Source organism: Sinocyclocheilus anshuiensis, unplaced genomic scaffold (assembly GCF_001515605.1).
Source record: "Sinocyclocheilus anshuiensis isolate Anshui unplaced genomic scaffold, SAMN03320099.WGS_v1.1 scaffold3403, whole genome shotgun sequence".
NCBI classification, from domain to species: domain Eukaryota; kingdom Metazoa; phylum Chordata; class Actinopteri; order Cypriniformes; family Cyprinidae; genus Sinocyclocheilus; species Sinocyclocheilus anshuiensis.
The window spans coordinates 29,195-49,636 of NW_015544684.1; the positions used below are offsets into that span (position 1 = coordinate 29,195).

The 20,442-nt window shown below is 38.5% G+C and overlaps 1 protein-coding gene across 3 annotated transcripts; it reads right to left on the reverse strand.

Annotated features, from left to right (window-relative positions):
• Nucleotides 1-5,669: 5,669 nt before the first annotated feature.
• LOC107698227 (leucine-rich repeat and immunoglobulin-like domain-containing nogo receptor-interacting protein 1-B) lies at nt 5,670-19,105 on the reverse strand. 3 transcript variants are annotated; one of them, XM_016499191.1, is made up of 3 exons: nt 18,949-19,105; nt 18,322-18,423; nt 5,670-8,458 (listed from the first exon to the last, which is right to left on the reverse strand). In XM_016499191.1, the coding sequence occupies exons 2-3, from the start codon at nt 18,331-18,333 to the stop codon at nt 6,602-6,604; spliced, it is 1,869 nt and encodes a 622-aa protein (XP_016354677.1). In that variant the 5' UTR covers nt 18,334-18,423; nt 18,949-19,105; the 3' UTR covers nt 5,670-6,601. The 3 variants fall into 3 exon arrangements, with proteins under 3 accessions (XP_016354677.1, XP_016354678.1, XP_016354679.1); XM_016499192.1 differs by lacking the exon at nt 18,949-19,105 and having other exon boundaries at nt 5,670-8,455; nt 18,322-18,733; XM_016499193.1 differs by lacking the exons at nt 18,322-18,423; nt 18,949-19,105 and adding an exon at nt 18,004-18,025 and having other exon boundaries at nt 5,670-8,455.
• Between the last annotated feature and the right edge of the window lie 1,337 nt (nt 19,106-20,442).

Sequence of the window (20,442 nt, forward strand, 5' to 3'; positions counted from 1 at the left end):
AAATATTACAATATCATAGCACAACAACAGTGATCAGCAATAATGATAAGCCTAATACTCACAATAAAAATAATAAGGTCATATAGATCATAACACAGTCTTGGAGGTAGGAAGTGGATTATCCTTCACCTGAAATGTTTGTCTTTTCATCCTGAAATGCGAGGCAAATGTTGGATCACAATAATTAGGAACCACAGTTTCCACAAATCCCTTCACTCGATTGGGATGTTCTCTTTTATTCTGGACGGCAAGGGCAGTTACTGTTACATCGAGCGTATTTTGCAGTCTTAAACACGTATTTATACCGATTTCATCAGGCTCTGAAAATTCTTCAAAAAGAACACAAAGAATGGCCTTCTCAGCTGCCATAGTTGCAACTCTTGCGTCATCAGAACAGGGTGTTCAACGCACCACCGTTTCCGTTTAAAAAGACGTTTTGCACCGTTTTTGTCAGGGCTGAACGCAGCCCTGGTTTACACTGGGGGCTTGGCTCTAAAAGACACCAAACAATGCAATGCCCATTATGTGACTCGTAGCAGGTAATGCCTCAAGAAAAGTAACACCTTTGTGCCTTTATGTTATTTAAGAGATGTGGCTGTTAGCGAACATTACAAAATTTCTCCACTTGATCCCAGCAGAGCGGCTGCATTACAAATAAAACGATTCTGTGAGTGAGCCATCCTCCTTGCTGCTTTATGCATGAAGAGCAAGACCACAATGCCAGAATAATTCACTCTCCATACATCAACACTTCCAAGGTTGATTTATTCTGTTCTGCTTAAAGCTCAAATCTACTCAAAGTGAACAGCAAAGAAAAATCACACCGTCGTTCTTTAATCTATATGTTTTAACTGAGCTTTATCTGATATTATGTCATTATAATTGTTCACTGTAATTATGTGCCTCATGCAGCATCCCTCCTACAGTTTATTATGATTTATTGAGATGTAGTACACACTTAATGGAAGCCTACAGTGTTTTATAGTGCTGTATGCTGTTGCTCCGTGACTGCATGCCAACAGTTAAACAGACTGGAAAATAAGAAATGGCTTCAAATAATTCAAAATGACCTTAAGCAACACCTCCATAGTTGATAAATGCATATTGCTAATAGCCTGGAACAAAGATATGGAGACGAATGCCTGATATTGCTCATGAGTGAAATGCCATGCGGTTTTCTATTTGAAAATGACGAAACATTTTAGAATTTTTTTTTTTTTTTTAGTAATCTTTAAAGTTTAAGTTTAGAGAACTTTGCAGTGATTGCATTGTGCCTTAATTTGAACAATCTTCTGTTTATTTGACCTTCATGTCATCTTATTTTTTCTATAAGCCATAAACAATCCAAATATATCAATGTGACATAGTTAACAAATAGTATTTTTGCTGTATACCGTATAAGATATACATCAGACTTGCTATGTGTGTGTTTAAAAAAAAACATTAAAGTAAAATTCTATGATTTAATTTGATAAGGTTACTTTTAATCTTATAAGAAATTACATATTCCCACCTTAGGCCCAAATTATTTCATATAGTATTACTATTTTACCCCTAAGCTCTACATTACTTCACAGAACTGCAGAATTTATGTACTTAGGTAGTATCACTCAGTGTTTCTTGTACTAAATCACACTGAATCACACATTAAAAAGCAAAAATTAATAACCCATGACATTTCCCTTTCAAAACATGTTTTGTGCAACACCATTTAGCCTTGTTACAGAAAAAGCGGTTGAAGGTGAGCACAAAATTGTGGCCTTAACAGTAAATATCATTGCACATTATTCACAGTCAATAGTTCTGTATCTTTCTGTGCAAAAACTGATGACTGGTGCGATGTTGAAAAGATGATAGAAAGACAAAATCTTCATTTTCTCAGAAAATGCCTTTTATATTTTAGAGAAAAATATATTAGGACAATAAAAGCATGTTATAAAAGCAAGTCCAGAATAAAAGTCATATGTATTTAGGTGCCCACAGATTGCGCAGAATACATCTAGAGTCAATCCATGTCAAGTTTCTAACTCCCCACCTGTTAACAAATCATGCCATGATGCTTCGAACATTATACATTTCCGCTAATCCAAAATTGCATGCAGCCATCATCCTCTCACTGTGAGCTGACAGATGAACAAGTTCTTTATAAATCAGAGGGTAAATACATTCAGCAAGATGAATGAAGTGGCATAATCTGACATCATAAAAGAATGGCCAGTTCCCTTCCTCTGTATAACAGAAACACTAGCTTATAACAATTAATGTATCATGTAATGAACAACAGCCTTATCAACCAAAGTAGCATAACCTTTTAAGTAAAACTGAACAACATATTAAACAACATATTTTAAATATCGCAGTGCTTAATAATAGTTGACAAACGTTTGTACATTGTAAATGTTAAAAATGTTTTTCAAAATATTGTACTTTTCCAAATATTAAAAGTATAAATACATAAATATTTAAAATATAACCATGAAATAGGAATAGTATGTTGTACTGACAAATGCTTAGTTAGTATAGTTTACTTACACGAGAGTTCTAGTAACTAAAAAAGAACTGCATTGCGGCATGAATAAATTATACAGTTGCTTTGTTTTACAGTCGTTGATTTAATTTGCCAATTTTATTTGTTGATTTAATTTGCCAATTTTATTTGCTGTCTCGTGTCAGTAGTAGCACAACAAAAAGCAAATAAAATGGTTATTGTTACAATTAAAGAAAATAAATGAAATTAAATTGTTACCATTGTTGTGTTTCACGTGCTGAACATTTAAGTCTGTGTGTGACTTTAGCATATTACCACACACTATTTAAGGATTATATAAACCCAATTAAAATCATCTCAAGTTATTTATGAAAACTGAAACTGGAAAATCTGCATTAATAAGCTCATACACAAAACAAAGCACTAAAGTTTTAATAAAAAGATGGGTCATTCTTAAAAAAAACCTATTTATTATTTTTCTTCTTTTGAAATCAAATCATTCTGATTTCATAATGCATTGCTGTATTAACAAGAAGATTATAATAGCATAAACGAAGTTCAAAGTGCCCAACCAAAGGGAACGCTAATCACTATAATGGTACAAAAAAAAAAACACATTTTAGGAAAATCAACATCAATTGAATATGAAGTCAGCTTATGTGATGTTCTCTCAAATATTTCAGTTGTATTGAAAATTCAACATTCAACATGACTTTGGGAAACGAGTGAATGCAACTAGTGAAAGATAATTGCAGACATGGAGGAAATGGGTGAAAAGTCTATTAAGACTCTTTTTCTTTTCTTCTTCTGTTGTTATGTTGCACATTAGCAACATATCAGTGCACTGCTGCCTCTCACTGCTTTATTAATGTAATTGATTCCTTTGTGGCTACTTGAATATTTTAAGTAAGTGTCACTCAAAACAGTAAGTAAATTGTTTTATTTGCCTTGAAAGTTGCTGGAACTTAATAAAACCTAGTAAGTATAACAACTAAGTAAAGATTACTAATTCAATCTACGTAAGGTAAACTATTGGATTTTACAGTGTAGTATACTTTTTATAAATACATTAAAAGTATGCTTCTGTTTAGCATATTTCTTAGAAGTATAACTAAGCATATATTTAATACAAAAGTACTTCTAGTATACTTTTTAGAAATATATTAAAATGCAATTCAATATATTTTTATTGCACTTCAAATAAGCATGTTGGGAATACAAATGTATTATAAACATACTACTTGAATTTCAAGTATATTTTTAATACATTTAATACTACGTCTTTTTCACCTGGGTAGCCATCATCCTCTCACTGTGAGCTGACAGATGAACAAGTTCTTTATAAATCAGAGGGTAAATACAATCAACAAGATGAAGGAAGTGGCATAATCTGACATCATAAAAGAATGGCCAGTTCCCTTCCTCTGTATAACAGAAACACTTACCTCACAGACGTCACAGTTAATCAATATTAGGTTATCCATACAGCCTGTAGGATTAACAAACCACATGACCATTTTGTGTAATTGCAATCTAAAAATTACAGTGGCAGAAAGCTTCATTTTGATGAATTACTGTCAGACATGCACATTTTTTAAAATATGTTGGTGTCTAAGACTGCTAATTCAGTAAATTCTTTACACTAAAAAAATTATTGAAGCTGTAAAAAATATATATTACCAGAGTACATTTTTCAAGAAAATACCATTTCAGTCTTTCTACTTGAAAATTTCATGTTTAATTCAGTGTGACTTGCATTTCATTGTAATTCTTTTTTTAAATTTGCAAGCGATTTCTGAGTGAAAACTTTCATAATTCATCTTACACCAATTTTTATTTTTATTTGTTTCAGTGTAGTGTGACACCACTTCCAAAACCTGTACTGAAACCTCCAGACAGAAGGCCAAGGAGGCAGAACAGATGAATAGCAAAAGACAAAATAGTACTTAAAGTAATTCAATAGAAAGGAAATATGCCTCCTCATCTTTTAAATTTAAATTAATTTTGTAGTTGCTGATAGTTACTATTTTAGCCAACTTTGTATTAACCTGAATAAAACATTTTCAAATAGCACAGCCTTTATTACCAAATACTGGCTTTGTTCTTAATGGTCTTACCTCACTAAATATTAATTATCTCTACTCTTTCTTTTTTGCCATCTAGATGCTCCACTTCCTCTCTCATTAATGTTCACCACTCCCTCCCTTGCTGTTGTATTTGCTCAGTATTAAAGCGCTATGAGTGTTGGCCAACTGTTTGTGAGTCATCTCAGTAGAAAAGGGTCAGGAAGACAATCTTATACAACCATCACTTCCCATTTAAACATGAGGTCTCAGTGCTTGGACTCCAGCTGACACGTTTTCCATTATGCCCCTGTGAGAGATGAGGGGTTGTCAGATTGGTCCTATCCTGATATGTGTGGTAGCTTTGTCTAAACAAGTGCATTCAAAAGCTAAAGGATCTCTGAATATTTGGGGATTTGTTACAACGTGTTATACATTACTTTAGAAGGCAAATCTCTATGTGTGTGCGTGTGTGTGTGTATTGGGAAATGCCAGGCTTTGAGTTGCACAGAGCTCAAAACTATTGAACAGAGCAAATAAATGCACAGCAGTCTATTGCTGTAGACTAGTCCGAGTAGATCATACACTTATGCATATCCATTCTCAAAAATAACATTGAAAGGCTCCTATTCTCATGCATTTAGGGATTTTGACTGCAGACTGACATTTTTCAAATATAATAACAGATTATAAATCACTGTATAGAGCTATAATATTGCTTAAAAATAATATTCATCACCTCCACACTGTAGAGATGAAATCTGTTAGAATAATGTGACATAAGGACTTTCGATCAGTTTTTTCCCATTGCTTATTTTTCCTTTATGGTCAATATGAGGTTGAGGTTGTCTTAGATTGATTTAACACTTCAAATCCATTCTACATTACGATGTGTTCTACCCACTTACACTGAAATTAGTATTTACAGAGAAAAGATGTTTTTCAGAAAACGTTGAACAGTAATATGGTGTGTGAAGAAGAGTGAAAAGTTTAGCAATACATTAGTGAAGTGTCTCTATCTTCCGGTGTACCTCACCAGCTCTCAAGGTTTAATTCACAGAGCAGAGCAAAATAAATGAGCAAAAGACACTGAAGTATAAAAGTTTGTAATTTTAATGTTTTACAGCCATCCATTGTCCCAAAATCAGCACTGTAAATGTTTCAAGGGTTGTAGAACACATTTACCCACCGAGCAACACCTGCCTTGTGAGAGTGGTAGAAAATGCATTATAGCATGGCATATTGACAACAATAAACTAAATCAATAAAATTGTAAACTTTTCACCGGTAGGTGAATTAAAAACTGAGGAGATCTGTCAAATGGAATAGTAGTTTAGTGTGAGTACAACCACAGGTCCAATGGTTTTGTCACATGTTCAGTCAAAGCTAATGGCTTTAAATTCAAAGCTACATCTGGCTTTATGATACTATGTAAGGTGTCAAAATCGAAATCGCACAATCAAACCATGTTTAATGATTAATACTTGACCTTTGAGATATTAATGATTGTCAAGCCTAATCAATAAATCATTTTAAACAAATTGATCTCTTATAAAGATTTGTTAATGGACATTTACAGTGATTTAATTAGACCTATAGACTTTGCATGTATCTAGATATAGCACATGCACTCCAGTAGGCTCAACAACCCATAACCTCTGATCAGCTGCATTCAGCCACTGTATTGCTTAATGTACATCGAAATAGTTATGTACAGAAAAAGACACAAAAGAAAAGGTATAAATTTATACCGGTCCTCCCAATTCTGGCTTTCGCACAAATTTCAACAGGACTATGTTTTTCAACACTTACCCGAACAAGTACACAGATTTTTGAAACCCTCAAATGACCTGTCTGCTTTCCCTTTGAGGACACACTCCCTGTGTGATTGATCTGTACAGTCTGTAAAAAAATGTAAAAGGCTTTTTTCGGAACATTGTTCTTTTCACAATTCCGTAAGGGGTGCAAAGATTACCCCCTTATTCCTCCAGGTAAGTCTGTTGTCAAGAACACCTATTCACGTAATGCACACACAATGGCGATTAGTCTTTTAAATCATCTTCATACTGATCTTGTGAGATCCCTCAATCGGGCTGCTTTCTCCATCCACTTTCCGTGGCACATACTCAATCTCGATGTTTGGCTTGACATTGCCTTTCCCTCGGCTCCAGAGAAACAAGAGCACCAGACAGAACAGCACCACTCCCAGGAAAGAGATAAACCCCATGGTGGTAGCGATAATGAGAGTCTTCATATCAAAGGGAAAGGGATTTGTCGCACCAGTTCCATTGGCACCGCTATCATTGGGCTGGTTCGAGATGAAGGCAAAGGTCTTATTGGGCTGATGGGGCCAATTGGGAGAGTAGCTATGAATGTGTAGGTGAGCCAAACGGGTGTCGTTACCTCCTGCATTGACAGCAATGCAGGTGTATGTGCCATTGTCTTGTATTTGGGCGTATCTAACCTCTAGGGTGCCGTCCGGAGACACAGACAGCCGGCCAATGCTTTTAGTAGTGATAAATTGCTTTTTTGGAGACTGCCACATAATCATGGGAGCGGGCTCTCCATCTGCTTGGCAAGGGAATTGGACAGTGGTCCCCTCATCCACAAATCTATGAATGGCTTTTTGATCCTGGATCTTGGATTTCTGACAGGTGAAATAATTCGGTGGGAGAACATCCGGGAAGTCTTTGAATTCTTTACCCTGCAAAAACTCTGGTGATTCACAAGATGGCTGCTGGCGGTTGAAGTTGAGTCGCCATCGACGGCGAAAGACCCAGAGGAGACGACAATCGCATGCCAGGGGGTTGTCGTGAAGAGCCAGTGTCTCCAGGTTGCCGACCGAATGGAAGGCAGACTCCTCTAAAGTGCTTAGACTATTGCTGGATACATTGAGAACCCGAAGGTAGTTGAGTCCTCTGAACGAATAAGGCTCAATGCTGACTAGCCGGCCCCCAATCAAGTGAAATGCCTGGAGCCTCAGCAAATTGTGCATTTTGTTGCCCTCCACAGCCTCAATTGGATTGAAGGACAGGTTGAAAAAGCGAAGGTAAACCAGGTGCTGAATGGCCTCGTAAGGGACGGCAGTGAGATTGCAGTTTGTGATGCTCAAGGTTGTGATGTTAAGTCCATGGAGAGACTTTGTGGTCAAGGTTTCTAAAAGAGGCCAGTTTGCTATCTCTAAGACTTTGAGTCGATAGAGCCTCCTGAAGGAAAAGTCTCGAATGATGTTGATGTTGAGATGCCGCAGCCTGAGGGTCAGCAGGTTGTGAAGATGACTGAAGGCCTCTGTTGGCACAGAGGTCAGGTTGAATCTTTCCATAGTGAGCTGCTCTAGGCTGCTTAGGCCATGAAAAGCTCTGTGAGAGATGAACACCAAGTCGTTGTCCCCCACCTCCAGTTCTTTCAGGTTGTAGAGATCTTGAAACATGAAGTCCAACAAAATGACTATTTTATTCTCACTAATATCTAATCGAGTGAGGTTACTGAGGCCAGTGAAAACACTCAGCTGTATCAACTTCAGCTTGTTGTTGCGTAGTCCCAATATTCGCAAGCCAAGGAGGTTGCTGAAGGCCCCTGGTTCAATGACGGAAATTATGTTCTCATTGAGCTGTAGCTCCTCCAGGTGTTGATAGTTGAGGAATTCTTCCGGGTTGATGGCTTTCAAGCGGTTCTTGCTGAGATCTAACAGCCGCGTGTCAGTGGGAATTCCCTCGGGGAGGGCGATCAGCTTCCGCCGATGGCACACGACTGAGCGCTCTTGGGCACTGCACTCACAGCGAGAGGGGCAGCCAGTGGCAGAGCCGGACAGCACGGTACCCAGCATCAGGATGAGAATGGGCTGCCAGCACGCCACCAGGTAGCTGTGCCCACTTGCCTCTCTGGCCACCATTTTGATGGTAACCTGCTGAGAAAAAGGATAGAGAGATTGGGTCACAATATGAACAGAATTCATTCCAAGGCGGAAAAATGCAAAAGAACAGAGACAATCATATTGCTCCTGTTCTTAAAATAGCAAGAGATGGTCTTGGAGAAAACGCTGATGCTTGAAAAATGTAACAGACTACTGCACTGGAACATGCTGCGTAAAGACAACTCGGAGCTTTGATTAATGATATAACAGAGACATTAAAACGTAAAAGACTGTATAAGAAAAGGAAAACAACCATAAACAACACTGGCCATAAAGAAATATAGCCAAGTTATAAGCATAGCCTATAGGGGAGTTAAGTATAGCCTATAGTCTGCAGGATCTTTTTGAAATATAAAAAATGAATCTTGGATGTTTAACTTGTAACACAGAAAATATATTTTTAATAATGGCTTGAACCAAATTTGTAATGATTTAAGCATGTCAAAATAAAATGTATATTTTTTTGTTTTGAAATGAAGAATGGCATAATTTTAACTAGTATAGTTATATACTAGTGTTCTATATTCAAACTACAGAAATAATAGATGGTATACAGCATACTGTTGCAAAATCTGAGAGCAAGGGACATATAAATCAGGAACATGACTCTATAATGACTTGCTAACTAAAAAAAAAAACTCTCACAAATTCTTATATATTGTTATCTGGCTTTAAGCCAATTGATAATTGTTATATTTTATATTATAAAAATTATACTATTATAATATTATGTTATATTAATATTATTATTACTTTTTATTGATCATAATTTATGGCTGCATTTAGAGTAGAACTGAGTAGAGTAGAACATTCAGCTCTTAATGGGTTAAATACAAATCAACTTTTTACTCACATTATTTTACTGTGCAAAAGCCCTGAGCCTTCAAACTTTACTTCCCAAATTGATCAAGCAAGTTCAATTTCAGTCTCATAGCCACTTCCAGCTGTGTGCTTTAGAATGATAGAGATCTTAATTTAGTGAAGAGACTCATAAAAAATTGACATGAAGGAACTCAAAACACACACAGAACTTGCCAAAATGACACACGAGTAACATTCCATGAGACACAAGGTTGCTAACTGGACTAGTCAAATACAAATCATGTTAAGTAGACAGGCCAGCTTTAATAATTGATAAGGTAAACTTTAAGTAGCTCCCATTTGTAAAGCAAGTGAAAGTGACCCAGAATGAAATACTTCTTGCATCAGTGAATTCAGATACATTTCTGCAAAACCAGAGGATGCATTGTGATATTATGTAGGTTCAAGATTACAGTGCATATTTTAACACACATGAATAGAAAATCGCATGTACTGTATAGCCAACTTGTATTTACACATTTGCAGTATGATATCTCAAGGGTAGCTATTATTTTTTACTTTATTTTATTTAAAAATATAATTTCCCCAAACTTACAACCTTCAAGATGCAGAAAGAGTGTTCTCTGAGAGAAAAGTACAACACAACACAAAGCACTGTGAAGCAGTTTAAGCCAGATTATTTTGATCGAATGAAACTGCAAAAAAGGGGGTGAAAGAAAAGGCCTACATGCAGCCATCTGTTTAATGCATAGATTTGCCGATTCCATCTCCGAGTGTCATCAGGTGTGTCAGAAATGTGTAACAAAAGAAAATATTCTTTTGATATCCAGTGTGAAATTAGGCGAGTAGTTTCAGCGATAACAATTTCATATTAGTGCTGCTCAGCTAGATCAAAAGGGCCGTTATTGTCAAGGGTGCTTCTCCCTCGTTCATCTATCGAGTGTGATCTGCATACAGTCAGGGAGCAGAGCGATCAGGGTACTGTGAGAGAATTACTACATCGATTAAACGACTCATGTGGCATGAGGAGGTGTTGAGGGTGAAGGTCATGACGTAAACAGAGCTGCCAAGAATGGGATGTTTTAATCACGCCGAATCTATCACGATCTTCCCCAGCTGAGCAGGCATCAAGCCTCCGGAGGCATAACAGGGTTGTTTAAACTGTTATTACGTGTGACATCTCCTGCGATGCTAATTTCTGTTCAATATGCATGTCTCCCAAATATCTGCCAAACAACCACCTTTGACCTTTAACTATAATTGGGGGGATTTGTCTGAGGAGAGAACAGGTCAAAGGGGTTGGCTCATTAAAATTATTGACAAATTTGCTTGGTAGTTTTAAACAAGCAAACAAAAGCAGATGGAAATCACTATAAAATTACAGTAGGTCTGCATGGTGTGATCACAGTTTCCCTAATTAAACATGACCGTTGCTTCCAATATAAAAATTTTGTATTTTGTTCACTGTTGTGGTGTCTCATCGTACTCCCACAGGAAGAAAATAGCTCTGCTCATGTGCAGAAATATGTACCTGTTTTACCACTGATATAAAGTTAACTGTAAACATTTATGCTGTTATTTCCAGGCCTGCAACTTGCAAATGCCTGCCAATGGGCAAACTGAAAATGATGATGGTTTAAATAAAAAAGAGAAGCCAAAAAGACTAATTATCATTTAGCAAAAAGGTTTTGGGTGATTTTTTTTTCTTCTTCTTCTAGATCTAAATGATGGATTGCACACACACACACACACACACACACACTTCCATCTTTGTTCCTAATCCCTGTAACCTTTGTTTTAGCCCAAATGCTAAGGTATGTAAATGCTTTAAAACAAATTTGGCCTCGGTGGTCAACTGATGGCAATTGAAAAGCCACTACTACACAAAGTGTTGGATTTATTATCCAATTAAAAGATTAAATCATCGCTCAGGAAGCCCCCATTCTGTAAACATACAAATCAAAGTCTGTCAGGCGACTATGAATAAAGTATGAAGAAGGAAAAAACTGCTTCTCTCTGTTGCATTGCCAGAATATTGCATTGACGGAGTAATTCTCAATATAGTGAACTCACTCACATGGTCAATAGCTCATCTTAGTAGTCAACACCCCCACATGAATTTCCATGTAGAGAATTGTGTCTTTAAAGGCATATCTACCTCAGGGCACTTTAGTGTAGCCAGCCATTCCTGGCATGCAATATATTCAGACAGCAATGTGCTCCTTTAGCCTGATTGATTTGAAGAAATATACAGTAGTCAATGAGAGGCGCTCTGCATATGGGAAAAGGGAGTAATGCACTTGTATTAGATTCTTAAATTCGAGCCAGTTCTGTTACAAGCAAGCACATCGCTGTTAAAAAGCCATCTCCATCTCTGTTGTCATAAATGTATTGTTCCCTTAAAAAGCTAATTAAATGTGCACTTGTTTACATTAAAAGCATGTTAAGTTGAGTATGAATCAACATTCCTGTTTTAGAACGTCACTTAGCATTCTCTTTGTTTAATAATTACTACCCAACTTTCAGTCATGCGACAGGCTGCATGCCGTCTAAAGCGAGTTGCTCTCCTAAGATCTTTGCGGTGGAAATTACATTTTCTCCTCTGTTCTTTTCCCTTAGTAACATGGGAAGGTCAGACCCATTCAACCCTGCCCGCTAGCTCGAAAGGAAAGAAATAAAGTGTCAACCACAAGTTTATTTTAACATAGTGCTCCTCTGAGAGAGGGACCCTCAAATATAATGCCCTATTTTGCCATATTGCAACATCCACTGTAAGTCAAACTCAACATGGCATGGGTTTGCAGAGGAGAAATTCAGAAGACTGTTGATCAGTCAAGTTCAATCAGGCAATGAAATATGAGCAAGTTAATTGACAAGTCCATATCCGGTTCATACTCAAAGGGTCTGCAGACTTGCTTTTCAATTATCTGTTGTCAGCAGGTGGGAGGAATTAGCGAGGCTTCTTTTCACAAGGTGTCTGCTGGCTGATGCCTCCTTCCTCTGCTAATGGAGGACTAGATCTCTTTTAGATTACTGCAGCTTCCCAACACTCATGAAGTTAATAAGTGTTGCGCTTCAAAGATTTGTCCTCTTCTTTGCTATTTGTTACTTTCAGGGCTATCTGTCAAGCTAGAGGACAAAATCAATTCTGCCTCCAACTTTGGAAAACCGAGCTATTTATCTGTTTATTCTAGAGACCCTCATGGAGAAATGTCTGTTTAAGGTTGAAACTCTTAACAAATATGAGGATTTACCTTTGTCAAAAAAAAATTTTTTTCTTGGATGTTTTGTTTCAAGGCAAATTACACATACGAAACCAAACACGCCCGTTACGGTGGCATCGAGATTCATCGTCATCTGAAACCACAGAGGACGGCAATCAGTTGAATTGATTTTATATTTTCATGTTACATCGCTCATGTGTTTGAGTGCGCACTGGATGATATTCTGTCTCTCCCACTCATGTACAAATGTAATTCAACCCAAAGGTCCATCTTCCTGCTCTCTCTCCCACTCCATCCCCTCTGTTTCATCCTGGCGAGGATTTACCTTTGTCAAAAAAAATTTTTTTTCTTGGATGTTTTGTTTCAAGGCAAATTACACATACGAAACCAAACACGCCCGTTATGGTGGCATCGAGATTCATCGTCATCTGAAACCACAGAGGACGGCAATCAGTTGAATTGATTTTATATTTTCATGTTACATCGCTCATGTGTTTGAGTGCGCACTGGATGATATTCTGTCTCTCCCACTCATGTACAAATGTAATTCAACCCAAAGGTCCATCTTCCTGCTCTCTCTCCCACTCCATCCCCTCTGTTTCATCCTGGCGATAACCTTGAGAAAAAATATCACGTCGGACCGTCTACGCAGTCTCCTTACTTTCTCTCCTTGTTCACCATCATGCTCCTGACCATGCTGGTGAGCCTCAGCTTGACCAAACAAGACAAATAAGCAAAGCTTGGGAGTGACCCACTTGCACATTCCTGTTTATGTGGATTTTACAGTCTCAAATAAGGCTTTCAATTGACAAAAGATATATTAATTTGTACTCTTTGTAATTTTGGACATTCAAATCACAACAGTGTTTAACTAGACAATATAAGGTTTCTTCTTCCTACATTTGTGCTTATGTGTTTAAAGTGCATTGGGTTTACTGTGTATTCCAGTTGGAACTGTGTTCTCTCTTTGTACATTAAACACACTCCTGTTGTGGCAAATGAGTGCTACAGTCAGGGATTTAACTTCTAGTTTAGATCAAATAATCATGAAACAACGTGTTTTACATAGCAATTAATAACTCGTTTTGATCTCCAGAGAGTTATACTTTGGGGTTGAAAAACCGTTTATAGTAAACAGCAGGGTCTTTGTGGTTTCTATTAACATTATTATATCAAAGAAATAATTATTTGTTAATGGTGGGGCGATTCATCATTGTGTAATTTTTAGAATAAAAAAGTATTATTTATTGTACCATAATTAGTTTTCTAGGCTTTAGGAAATTTAATTCCGAACAAATTAAAATTCATGATTCATAAATCATAAAAAGACCAAACTGTAATCATATTTCTAATATTTCAAATATCTCATTTGAAATGCATAAATACAAAAACAGGAAGGAAAAAAAAAAGAGAGAAATAATGAAAATGAGCTTCATTTTGAGGATGGACTGATCTTAACCACAAGTAAAATCTATTTGGAATCACAATTAGAAAATGTTTGATTTCACTATGGTTTTTTAAAATTATATTCTTTCAGAGAAAGATTAAATAATCATTATTTTTTGCCAGCAAATGTTACCACTAAGCATAATGTTTCATAATAGGCACAACAGTCTAATAGAAAGCTACTGAGAGTTGAAAGTAAAGCGAATACAGAGTGCAGCAACTAATTGGCTATACTGGCCTGAGGGAGTTCATTTTGTTCCTTCTTCCAATCTATTTATTCATCATCCCGTTCCTTCTGCCTGTCGCTCTCTTTTTCTCCCTCTCTGGCATCCCTGATCACACAGCACGCATTTCACAGTATGAAGCGAATCAGTGGTTAACAGCTATCTAAATATTCCCAATACATAAATTTAACTGCTAAATTGCTGGTAATTGGTTGTCTGCTCTCATGCAGTCTGGTTGTGAAATGGCATGGGTGACCTATTCACTCTGTGTCTGTACAATTCATTTATAGCCTGATCATTTTTAACACGTTTATGTAAATAAATATTTTATGGATACAGTTGGCACAGCTGGAGTCACATTCATGGGACCATTGTGTGGTGTGAGGAATCGACCGGTGTTTTTACTCTTTATTTTTATTTGCTTTGAATTATATGTTAGTCGGTTATGCTATAGGTACAACAGATAAGTAAAGCAGAGTGAAAATGAAATACTCTGTTTACAAATATTTCTGGATGCTAAGTCATTGAAAATAGTGTTAATGCTGTCCAAGTTGTGAGTGGCAAATCAAGTTGCTACCATTCATCACAACATAAGCAGGTGTCTTTATCGGTATTTACAACAGCAGTTAATCAGTGAGGACCTGAGCCTAATCAATAATCAGCCCTGCTTGCCCCATACATTTGTCTTCTTCCTACCCCACACAAACAACTTTGTATACCAAATCAGCTTGGGTTTTAAGCCTACGGATGCAGCATTCAGAGCAGAGACATATCTTCCAACTGTTTGCTTCTCCTCTCTTTTGATCTTGTTTTTTGATGACAGTAAGCTTTAGATCAAAGCCCAAAGTTTGGAAACCTACATTCCACTAAAGGATAAACTAACATGAACCTTGATGTCGAAACATAGGAAACTCTAGACTTATCGAAGTGAAAATGTCAAGCACTGCGCTGAAATTTATACCATTCAAACAAAAGCTATGACTAAACTGTCAAAGTGAGGCTTTTGCATGAAGAGGAATATTATATGGACCCTATATGGAATTGAGAGTAGCATGCTGAAACAAGAATATAGCATGTATTTTTTTAGCTGAATACATATTCCCCATGATTTCCCCTCAAAGCTTGCCACTCTTGTACTCTAAAAGCATTTAAATCTGAAGAGAAAATGAAAACTGGCATAAAAAAGATGGTTCAGACCGAGCGCAACACCCTTCTTTGTGCCGACTGGTGGCCTGGAAGTATCATGCTATCATAAATTGAGTAAACGACATGAATGTTTCAACTCCAAGCATGGTTGAGATTAAAATTAGTTACGACCTGTCACCCGAATATTGGTCTTCTGACTAACTGCCGATGGAGCAATATGTGATGGTTGCAGTTTAAATAAGCATCCTTCAAGGGCTGGAAATTAAACAGATGCACTGCGTTTCTGTCTCTTACTCTTGACAATAAAACACATGCATTCCTTGTAAGCGCAATCAAGCATGTGCCCACCCTTCAGCCTGCTGAAGAATTATAGGTTATTTCAGCCCATGGTCTGGCTAAATTTGCAAAGCTATGGCTGCTGTCAGGTTCCTTGTCATGGCGCGAAGTCTAATTGGGCCCAGTCCCATTTCAATCCTCCCCTCGGCTTTCCGGCAACAGTTAATAATAATTCCATAAAGTGTTTTTCATTCCTCATTAATGCTCTTGAGATTCAGTTTAAATTCACCGCTACCAGCAAGCAAAGCTGGTAATTACTCCAACCACTTTTCCTCTTTTAAACACAGGGCTCTTTGTTTTGGGTTTAATTGAAACAAAAGAAGAGAGAAAATGTGGAGAGAATATAGGACGACTGTAATCCCAAAAGCACTCTAGCTCAAACCGAGCTCCTTGGAGTTCTTTATCAATGGTTCTATTAGGAAGGAGCTTATCTCACGAAATTAGCCACGGGATAATCACTCTCGAGCTCCCTGAATTATGCTAGCATTGTTCTTCTGACCAGCACTCCATCCAAGGCTAATAATTTGATTACTCTGACAGAAACAATCAATAATATCTTCCTCTCGTCTTTCACAAGGCGCAAATTTAGCCATCAGCAGCCATCCAGATGATTGGTGGAGATACGACGCCAAGTTCTCCGAAACGACAGAAAGCATGGCTTCAAACACGTAAACATCATTTTCATTCACAACATTCGTAACACTTAGAAACGGGGTGGCAAGGAAGTAAGGCATAGGCCCGTTCTCGTATTTTTTACTTTTTACATAAAGCTGTTATGATTAAATTTTAATGGGAGAGTCTGCTGCAGTGAACCGACTCTGTGACCTTCTGAATAAATGTGTGGGAGGCAGTGTGCTCTGTCTGATATGCCACTTGGTCGTCTCTCACAGCAGCCCCTCGCTGGCTTTCCTGCTATGTACAGCCTATTTCAATAGTCCCTCATTTTGTGTGACAGAAATGAGCCGTTTCGCTGATGGCGTCCGATTCTTGCATCCCTCCACAATGAGGACAAACGCACGCCCAGTCTGTCTATCTATGCCACCGCGGCCGAAAGCAGGCCCTCACTGACTTCTTAAAAAGCATATAGAAGAGAATGAATAGGAAAGCAGAGAGGGATTTGGGCGGTTCGCAATCGGAAAGGATCTGAATTTCAATGATTTGTGGGATTTGGCCCCTTTTTTCTGCTCAGGCTGCATCATTCACAAAAGCTGTGAAAACACGAGGTCTGACAGGCACAGGCTCTAATCTATGTGTGAACGCACAGCACAAGAGCGTGAGGTGATGCAGTTCTCCTGTAGCACTGCCTTATCTTGTTTCATCTGCTGTTTGTTATCAGACTGCAGCATTATCATAATGGCTATTACCACCAGCTGAGAATCTGCTCAATGGGGAGATTGCCTTTTAACACAATCGCTAGCATACTGAAACATATCTCAATGTATAGGCCGTTTTATTTGTATCACTATTCAGTGCTAGATTTTCAGCCACGGCTCTTCTGTTTTGGCCTGGATTTCTCCACTGGCAGCTACATCATCTTCAGAACGTGGCCAGGATACTGTTGCCGTGCAGTTGTTTCATGTTCCCGTCTTCCTACCCAACACAAGCCTATATGCATATTGCAGATGCATTGTGTTTTGATAGATAACCCTGTGTTCGGGGGGTGGGGAAACAGTTGGAGGTTTTTGCAGAGCACATGGTGTCTTGGATTTGAATCTGAGAATTAGCTCACACCTCACGTGAATATTATTGGCCTTTATATATATATATATATAGGATGGTGAATAATAATAATAATAATAATAATAATAATAATAAAATATGAATCTTGGTTTTTATAGATGTGTACTGACAATGCACCTTTACATAAGAAACTATGGATAGAGGGATCTGACAGCTGTAAAGAATGTACCAATGAGAACACTGAGATAGCATGAATCTTTGATGTATCCAGTAAGACTCCTCTTAATGTATTTTTGACAGCCTGCCAAGATTAAGAAATGAAGTGTAATGTTGTTATTCCTTTAAACGCCACATTACATACGGAGGAAGTTGCTTCCAAGCAGTAAAACAGGGAGAGAGGAAAAAGAGAGCAAGAAAGAGAGAAAATTAGTGTGTGTGTGTGTGAGAGAGAGAGAGAGAGAGAGAGAGAGAGAGAAAAGAGGCTCTATAATGAGGACTGTGAATTAAAGACTCAAACGCATCAAAAGCAATACATTATTTTCTTCCCTAATGCAACCTGCAAAATAAAAAGCCTTGAGCAATAAACCATGACAACAACACCAAAAAAAATACACTCAAAAGTCTCGCATATATTCAAACCTGCATCACAGACAACATGTACCTGGCCATAGAGAAATATTCCGAAAAAGAGGAGGAGGGGGTGGGAGTGAGTTTTTATATATATATAGAAACATAGTGCAGGTGAAAATATGCATGAATCCTCACACGGCCAGATATTCATTTATAGCAAATGACCCCCTCCCTGTGCTGTCCGGTTCAGAAGCATTATTCAGCATCTTTCCCTCCGGAGCCTGTGCCCTATCCCTCTCGGACACATTTCCCCTCTGAAAATCCCAGTCTCGTCTCCCCCCTTCAGACCTTTTCAGAATCTCAGAGTTCATGAAATGCTTATCTGGCACTGAATGCAAACTGCTCTTACCAGAAACGTCATGCGGTGGAGTCTAAATTTGACAATTCCATTCTGCCGGAGTGCAGCTTAGATCCGAATCACTCCAGAGTGGCACGGTGGCACACAGGAGGCCTTTGAAGAATTTCATGAGTGAGAGGAAAAACAAAAACGGCAAACAATTCCTCAAAGCATGCAAAGCGTCCAGAAAATTCTCAGAGTGTGGAGCAGGAGCAGCTACAGTCCACAGAATGCATGAGAGTCTGTCCCAGATGCAGGCATGCATGTAAACAGGAGTGCACCCGTTCACATACATGCCATACCCAGCAGAGCGAGAGCTGGAGTGTGAGTGAGGGAAGAAAGATGGAGAGGGAGGAGTCGACGCTGTGCAAGGTGGAGGGAGGAGCTGTGGCGCATTGAGATGGAGAGATGGAGGAGACGGAGGGGGAGAGAAAGCCTAAGACTGGCAGGCAGTGAGGGATAAGAAGTGAGAAGGAGGGGGGAGGAAAAGAGAAGCAGCACAAAGCTCAAAACAGGGACAATGTAACTAATGAAATTCATTTCTGCTGTTCATCAGACCGACTGCAGCAGGAAACAGGAGCAGGGATAGAGGGATGCCGGCATGGGGGGTGGGGGGTTGTCCCAGAAATTTGAGTATACCTTTGTGAAACCTGTCTCTGCCTCTCCGTCATCCTGTCAGAACACGGCGATTAATGCCGGGCTTTTATGCAAAAGGCAGCATTCGTCAAAAGCAACCGGGAGCTGCAATGTGACAAATGGATGACTCATGGAGGTAAACAGGCAGGGTGGATAAACAACAGCCAATGGAGAGAGAGTGAGCGAGAGCCGGAGATACAAAACAGAGAGAGAGAGATGAGGAATTTGGCCGAATGGGCTGAGTCTGCTTAGCCAATCGCAATAGTGAACTGCAAGGTCAGTCTATGGGGGATTCGCCCTGCGGGATATAATCAGGTGTAAATCCTTGTAAGTCCCCACACCATTATACTAAACAATAAGTGAGAGGCGGTGGTGCGGCAGGTAGAGAGACGAGTGAGATTACTGAGGGGGGATAATCAAATGCAGATTTGATGGGGGTGGAGGGGAAGGGTGATGTGGAGCACGAGGCACGGGGTTGTTAAGCTGCACAAACAGACTGAAGAGGTGTCTCGATTTTCCTGAGAGTGAGAGGGCAGAGGAGGAAGACGGAGAGCAGCAGAACCGACCCTACGTGTGTGAGGGATTTATCTCTGCACAGTACAACCAGATCAAGGCACGATGTGGGAGAGGGAGTGTGCGTGTGATCCGTTGTGGATCTGTCCTAGACGTTTTGTTAATGCTCTAATCTTCCCATGGAACACCAACACAGAACTGGCAATGGTGTGACTTATTAGATGAGCTGTTGTGTGGTATATGGCTCCGGTTGAGGTTCTTTCTTGTGATAGAATTATCACTACATATTACAAAGCTGTGCATTCCAAAGCGGCTTTTTGAAATAATATTCGTGGCATGGATCCTCTGATACAAGCTGCTTTTTGAAGCAGACAGACAATAACATAGTTTTAAAAGAATGAAAATCATATGATCATACTACAAAAGCATTAGTACTTTGTGAGTACGATGCAGCAAGCTGCAGAGCAAAATCTCAATAATGGGATAAGCTAAGGAGACTTAACAAACTCCATTTCCACTTTATGCTTTTTTACACAATTAGTTCACCGAAATGACCTGATTTGACCTGGAAAGGCATGCTGAAGGTCTCAAGAGCCCATTAATCTCTCCTGTGTTGGTGTGTTTTTTTAGGAAGTTCAGACGGGACCTGTTGAATAGCCTTTGAACCATGATTTGCTCGATAGATGCAAATGGTATTAGTGGGAGGGACATTGTTATTCTAAAGAGCATTTAATTTGACAAAACATATTTACACCTACTAATGCAAGATAAGTCATGCGTTTTGTTCCATACTCAACAGCAAGTCTCACAGTGGTGGTTCTCAGGTTCAGGTTTTACACTTGACGGCGAGTGATGACTCAACCCAGCACCAAAATCTTTAATAGGTAAATAGGTAATTTATTTATAACTATGTAATATATAACAATTTATAGTATCATTATGTGTGTGTATATACACACACACACACACACACACACATATATA